The sequence below is a fragment of the Limanda limanda genome, chromosome 7 (assembly GCF_963576545.1).
Source record: "Limanda limanda chromosome 7, fLimLim1.1, whole genome shotgun sequence".
Lineage (NCBI taxonomy): Eukaryota > Metazoa > Chordata > Actinopteri > Pleuronectiformes > Pleuronectidae > Limanda > Limanda limanda.
Window position 1 is genome coordinate 26,758,772 of NC_083642.1, and position 7,500 is coordinate 26,766,271.

The 7,500-nt window shown below is 43.4% G+C and overlaps 1 protein-coding gene and 5 pseudogenes across 1 annotated transcript in view; all 6 read right to left on the reverse strand.

Annotated features, from left to right (window-relative positions):
• Nucleotides 1-6,850, reverse strand: part of LOC133005099 (RNA-directed DNA polymerase from mobile element jockey) — a gene marked incomplete at its 3' end in the record, with an annotated part of 20,367 nt that extends 13,517 nt beyond the window's left edge. The window contains 1 exon segment of the mRNA XM_061074682.1: nt 6,394-6,850. Within this exon segment, the coding sequence (XP_060930665.1) occupies nt 6,394-6,850 (457 nt within the window).
• Nucleotides 37-145, reverse strand: LOC133007827 (5S ribosomal RNA; annotated as a pseudogene).
• LOC133007846 (5S ribosomal RNA) lies at nt 360-468 on the reverse strand (annotated as a pseudogene).
• Nucleotides 683-801, reverse strand: LOC133007721 (5S ribosomal RNA; annotated as a pseudogene).
• LOC133007722 (5S ribosomal RNA) lies at nt 1,016-1,134 on the reverse strand (annotated as a pseudogene).
• Nucleotides 6,851-7,359: 509 nt separating the features above from the next.
• LOC133007768 (5S ribosomal RNA) lies at nt 7,360-7,478 on the reverse strand (annotated as a pseudogene).
• Between the last annotated feature and the right edge of the window lie 22 nt (nt 7,479-7,500).

A 7,500-nucleotide genomic window follows, 5' to 3' on the forward strand; every position in this document is an offset into this window, starting at 1 on the left:
CCGTTCCCTCTGCTGGTTGCAAAGCAAATTCGAAAAAGCTTACAGCACCTGGTATTCCCAGGCGGTCTCCCATCCAAGTACTAACCAAGCCCGACCCTGCTTAGCTTCCGAGATCAGGCGTGCTCAGGGTGGTATGGCCGTGAGCGAAAGACTCAACCCACAATACCTTATTTATACATGTGAACCACCACCACCATCATCAAATCATGACAATTATCAAGCATTTCCATCAGTAATAATGTCAGGGTTCCATATCCTTGTTTTCTTTGATGGTGAGTCTTTCCTGCTCTTTCCAAGATGTTTCTCCTTTAAAGCAGCAGCAACCGTTCCCTCTGCTGGTTGCAAAGCAAATTCGAAAAAGCGTACAGCACCTGGTATTCCCAGGCGGTCTCCCATCCAAGTACTAACCAAGCCCGACCCTGCTTAGCTTCCGAGATCAGGCGTGCTCAGGGTGGTATGGCCGTAAGTGAAAGACTCAACCCACAATACCTTATTTATACATGTGAACCACCACCACCATCATCAAATCATGACAATTATCAAGCATTTCCATCAGTAATAATGTCAGGGTTCCATATCCTTGTTTTCTTTGATGGTGAGTCTTTCCTGCTCTTTCCAAGATGTTTCTCCTTTAAAGCAGCAGCAACCGTTCGCTCAGCTGGTTGCAAAGCAAATTCGAAAAAGCTTACAGCACCTGGTATTGCCAGGCAGTCTCCCATCCAAGTACTAACCAAGCCCGACCATGCTTGGCTTCCGAGATCAGACGAGATCGGGCGTGCTCAGGGTGGTATGGCCGTAAGCGAAAGACTCAACCCACAATACCTTATTTATACATGTGAACCACCACCACCATCATCAAATCATGACAATTATCAAGCATTTCCATCAGTAGTAATGTCAGGGTTCCATATCCTTGTTTTCTTTGATGGTGAGTCTTTCCTGCTCTTTCCAAGATGTTTCTCCTTTAAAGCAGCAGCAACCGTTCCCTCAGCTGGTTGCAAAGCAAATTCGAAAAAGCTTACAGCACCTGGTATTGCCAGGCAGTCTCCCATCCAAGTACTAACCAAGCCCGACCATGCTTGGCTTCCGAGATCAGACGAGATCGGGCGTGCTCAGGGTGGTATGGCCGTAAGCGAAAGACTCAACCCACAATACCTTATTTATACATGTGAACCACCACCACCATCATCAAATCATGACAATTATCAAGCATTTCCATCAGTAGTAATGTCAGGGTTCCATATCCTTGTTTTCTTTGATGGTGAGTCTTTCCTGCTCTTTCCAAGATGTTTCTCCTTTAAAGCAGCAGCAACCGTTCCCTCAGCTGGTTGCAAAGCAAATTCGAAAAAGCTTACAGCACCTGGTATTCCCATGCGGTCTCCCACCCAAGTACTAACCAAGCCCGACCCTGCTTAGCTTCCGAGATCAGACGAGATCGGGCGTGCTTTTTTTTTTTTTTTTTTTTATTATCAAAAATATTTTGCATTTACATTTATTACATGTACATTTACATTTTAACACATTTTGTGTTATGTCAGCCCCTTTCCAGGCCTGTACTTTTTACATGCATAATTATTTACTTCACAGAAAACACACAAATCAATAAATTATTAAAATCAAAAATCAACTCATAAAAAGAAACATCCCTTTTAACCGAAATTCATTCTCACCTCATTCACATCTCCATTCATTATTTCAATAAAAGTACTTCCATCCACAAATCCTTTTCTGAACTCCTCTTCTCCAATATAGCCCCATATCTGTCTCATGTCTCTTTCTGTTAAGTTTTGAAAAACAGTCCATACATCACATTTCCTTTTCTCGTAGTGAGCCGTGTTCCTTCTTATTTTAACTGCATACCTTGCATGGCTCAGCACATAGTTCATGAGGTTTACATTGCATCCCTTCTGTCTTTCATTCACACCAAACAGCCACAGCTTCTTCCATTCCATTCTCACTGCCCATTCTCCTTTCCAGCATTTATTTATTAACCCCTTTACTTTTTCAAAGTATCCCCTTAGTTCTTTACATTCAACAAATTCATGCATACATGTTTCCACTCCCTCACCACATACATCACATTCCTTTTCCACATTGCAGTCAAACTTACTTATTATTAGATTATTAAAAATCCTATTGTGCCTTAGCATGAAATCAAAGTGTTCGCATTCAATGCTATTCCATTTCACTCTCAAATTCTCCCATATGCTCTCGACATCCATTCCATTCATTACTTTGTTCCACACTTTCTCTGCAGCCGGTCTCCTTATCTCTTTTCCTCTCATATATTTATAAATCACTCTGGTTTTCACCTTTGCCAGTCTCACCTTGCATTCTCCTTCCCCCACATACATCTCTATTTTCTCTTCCCCCCTCACCGCATTCTCTCTCTCAATCATTCCCATCCATTCTTTAGGCATTGCTGTCTTAATTTTCTCTATTACTCCTTTTGCTGTGCCCGGCCATATTTCATCCCCATTCCCTCTTACTTCATCCACAATAACCTGTGCTCCTATGAAGCCCGGTATGTACTCATACACCATATCCCTTACCTTTCTTATCCCTGCCCTCCATATCACCCTGTTGAAAATAGTTTCTCCCTCTACCATAATTTTTGGATTTAAAAACACTGGTTGCTCCCATACCTGCCTCACATTCTTGCATTCATACTTCACTCCTCTCACAAACTCTCCCCACGCTCCAAGCATCTCTTTGTATATGTCAGTCACCCCTTCAATCATCCCTTTTTTTAGTTCCATGAACACTCCGCTCTCTCCACATCCTCCACATTTATTTATTGCTTCTCTTAAAAATACCTTCCACACATGATCTCTGTTATCCTTTAAATATCTCACCATCATTTTCACCCTTAGTGCTTTCTTTTTCCCCTCTAAATTGACAAGTTTCAGTCCCCCGTTCTCATACTCATTTTCTAACACTTCTCTTGCTATCCTAACTCCCTTCCCATCCCACAAATAATTGCTTATGATTCTTTCTATTTCTTTCAACACTTTCACAGGCACATCCATCACATTCATCACATACACCATCTTGCTCATTATTAGTGCATTTACCACTATTACCTTCCCTTTTAATTTCAGCTTTCTCTGCTTCCAATACCCCAATGTTTTCTTTATGTTGTTTATCAGTACTTCATACTGCCTATCTCTCCCTTCCTCTCCCTCAATCCCTAAGTTCACTCCCAGAACCTTCATGTACCCTTTGTTTTCCTTCAATCCTTTCACTCCCTCCCCTCCTCTGCTTTCCCCTATATACATTATTTCAGATTTTTCTATATTTACTTTAGCTCCTGATGCCCTCCCATACAGTTCTACACTTTGTAATACCTGTACTACACTTTCCTTGTCCCTCACTGTCACTGTTGTATCATCCGCATATTGATATAGTGTGCTCACCTGTCCGCCCGGTAGTTCTATGCCCTTAATCCTCCTATTCTGCAGTATGAGTACCGCTAACGGCTCTGCTGACAAGGAGTACAGCAGAGCCGATAGCGGACATCCCTGCCTCACTGACCTTTCTAATCTAACTTCACCTGTGACTATCCCATTGACTTTAATCTTACTGCCTGCTCTTTCATACATTCGCCTAACCCATCCTATCAACCTTCCTCCAAATCCCATCTTCTCTAACACTTTATACAAATAACTGTGATCTACTCTATCAAAAGCTTTGTTAAGATCTAAACTAACTACTGCCCCTCCATTGTTCTCCTTCATGTGTGTTATTGTGTCTCTAATACTACTTATTGTGTCGGCTATGTCTCTCCCTGGTATGCTATACGCTTGTGTGCTTCCCACCACCGTCCCTATTACTTCCTTCATTCTGTTTGCTAACACCTTTGCTAATACCTTATAATCCCCATTTAACATTGTGAGTGGCCTGTAATTTTCTAATTTGTCCCTACTCCCTTTTTTATATATTATGCTCACTAGACCTGTTGTCATACTCTGCGGCATTTCTCCCTTCTCTTCTACCCATCTATATAATCTCTCCAACACTGGTACTAATTCTTCTCTAAACTCTATATAAAATTCTCCTATTATTCCATCTATCCCTGGACTCTTATTTCTGCCTAACCCATTTATTGCTTTCTCTATCTCTCCCTTACTTATCTCTCCTTCGCACACCTCTCTATCCTCATCACTCAGTCTAGCTTCCATCTTGTCTATAACCTGCCTACTGCTCTCCTCATCTAACGCTTCTTTCTTATATAACTCTCTATAAAACTCTTCTACTCTTTCCACTATCCCTACAAGCTCTGTTATTTTTTCCCCCCCTTTCCCCTCCACTTGCTCAAAATACTTTTTCTCCTGCCTTATCTTCTCTAGTCTTAAGAAATACCCTGTACATTTTTCTCCCTCTATCGCATATTTCGCTCTACTTCTTATTATAGCTCCCTCACATTTTCCCTGTTCTATTTCCTTAAGTTCATCTTTCTTTCTTATATATCCCTCTATGTCAATATTAAGCCCTTCCCCTGCTTTCTTCCCCTCTTCCTCTAACTCCTTTTTTAGCCTTTGTATCTTCTCTCTTTCTTTCTTTCCCCGGTTCCTGCTGTGTTTTTTGCTCATGTTCCTTATCCCCTCTTTCAGTCTCTCCCACCACCTCCCTGTGTCTTCCTCATACATTCTCTCATTCATCTCCCACATTATGTATTCTCTCACTTCTTTTTTATATTTTTCATCTTTAAGCAGCTGCCCATTCATACACCACACTCCCCCTCCTCTTCTCCTTATTCCCCCCCCTATTGTAAATTTTAACACCTTGTGATCACTATATGTTGTGACTATATATTCTATACCTTTAATCCTTTCCGCTATGCCCTTTGTGCTCAATACTAAATCTATCCTACTCTGTTTCAGTTCCCCTTTCACCAGCTGTACTCTTGAGAACTCTCTCCCCTCTGGATTTCTTTCTCTCCATACATCACTCAATCCTTTCATACTCTTTATCTTTTCTAGCACCTCCCTTGTTGTGTCATTCTTAAAATGCATGTTCCTTGACACATCCAATTTCCCACACCACACATTAAAGTCCCCCACGATCATACAGTTTTCATCACACATCACTCCCATCTTTTCAAACATCTCCTTTCTTTCTTTCTCCTCATTCGGCGCATACACATTTACTAGCTTAATCTCCTCATTCATATACTCAAACTTGATCCCTATCACCCTCCCATCTCCCTCATCTTCACACCTTGTCACATTCCCTATCACTCCCTTTTTTGTTAATATAGCTACACCTCTTGCATTCCCATCTCCATTATTTGCAAACACATCTCCCCTCCATTCATCCTCCACCTCTTTCATACATCTCTCATCCCAGTGTGTTTCCTGTAAGCATATTATATCATAATTGCTGTCACCATATATCTGATTTCTTTTGTTTTTGTTCTTTAGCCCCCTTGCATTTATTGAGATTATTATTAACATTATTAGTATTGTTATTTTCATTTTGTTTTTTCCTTAGTTTTACTTTTCTTATTTATCCTCGTATGCCTCTGAGTGTTCTGTCTTTTCCTCATTTGTTTTATTTTTTCCTCTATATCCATGTCCGTTTCAGATCCTACCGTCTGTGATGCAGTGGTCTCCTCTCCCGTCTCTTTGGGCTTTGCTCCATTCAGTTCCTTGTCCGTCCCTCCAGTGTCGTCCTCTCCTCGCCTTTTCTCCCGGCCTGCTTCCTTCTCTCCGTCTCTCCTTGCGACCGTCGCCCCCTTCTCTGGCCTTTTCGTCTCCTTTGTTTTGGGACCGTTCTCCTCCGCCCCGTCTCTCCTTCCTTCTGCGATCAGCTCTCGCTCCAGCACTCCTCTCCTCCTTCCTCCATCCTCCTCTTCGTCGTTTACTCTCGTTCTCTCCTTCCTCGTCTTCCGGTCTGCTCCCTCTTTCTTTCCTCCTTTCGTCTCCTCCATCCTCCGCTCTCCTTCCTGCTTCCCTGGATCCTCCCTCACCTGCTCCTCCATTTCATTTCCGTCTCCATCCTCCACACTTTCCATGTCCTCCGCATCTCCTTCCTCCCTGCTTCCACTCTCACTTTCTTGCTCACTTTCACTCGTATCATCTTCTGCCTCACTCTTATTGCATCTGCATTCATTCATCAGGTTCTGGCACAAATCACATCTCTTCCTCCCCTGCGTGCACTCCCTTGCATAATGTCCTTGCACTCCACATCTGTTGCAATGAAATTCCGGGCACTCTCTCATTATGTGGCCAGGTTTTATGCACAGCCTGCACACTTTTACTTGTTTGTCGTGCAGCACCCTGAAATACTCCGCCCCCAGCGCTGTGTCAAACTTTGTAGAATACGGCAGTGATTGTATCTGGTTATTGAATTTCACTTTCAGGAACCTTGTCCCATCAGCCACGTTTGTACCTGGCCACATCCTTCTTTTAATGGGAGATACTGCAGAGACCCCCCATAGTTGTAGTTTTGCCAATATCTCCCTGTCCTCGATGTAAAAAGGTAAATTCATAAATGACACCACCAGCTCGTCATTCACCAGTTCTCTTGCGTGCACCCGAGTCTCCCCAATCTTGAATCCTTCCATGAGTCTGTCTTTCCCCTTAGGGTGGCTCATGGTCATCTCATATTTTTTATCAGTGATCTGTCTGCACGCCAGCAGCCCCCCGCACAACTCACGCACACACCTCATCAGCTCCATAGCTGTGTCTTCTCCCTCTCCTTCCATCTCTACCATCACTGTCTGCTCCCTGTCATATCTCTCATTGTTTGTGCAGCTCTTGCTCTGCGTCAGCTCAGTTTCTCTCCCGCTGTCACCTCCGTGGGTGACAGCGTTAACACTCACCCGCTCCGTGCTGGTCTCGGCCATGGTCTCGGATGCCCTTCCACACAGGCTCCGTTACCCCCGCACAGTGCGTCACTGCCGCGGGGGGACACACATACACTAAACAAGACAATCACAACGCTAACGTCCGGTTGGATTAACACATAAGAAGTCGAAAAAAAGGGAGATGTAGAGAGAGAACAAGAAAAAAGCTGGGAAAAGAGAAAAAAAAAAGAAAAATAGTTCCTCTGTATCCACATGCGGTGGCTTACTTCCTGGTTCGTTGATGATGTCACTCCGTGGTGCGTTCAAGGGCGTTCAGGCTGGTGTGGCCGTAAGCGAAAGACTCAACCCACAATACCTTATTTATACATGTGAACCACCACCACCATCATCAAATCATGACAATTATCAAGCATTTCCATCAGTAATAATGTCAGGGTTCCATATCCTTGTTTTCTTTGATGGTGAGTCTTTCCTGCTCTTTCCAAGATGTTTCTCCTTTAAAGCAGCAGCAACCGTTCCCTCTGCTGGTTGCAAAGCAAATTCGAAAAAGCGTACAGCACCTGGTATTACCAGTCGGTCTCCCATCCAAGTACTAACCAAGCCCGACCCTGCTTATCTTCCGAGATCAGACGAGATCGGGCGTGCTCAGGGTGGTATGGCCTTAAGCGAAAGACTCAACCCACAATACC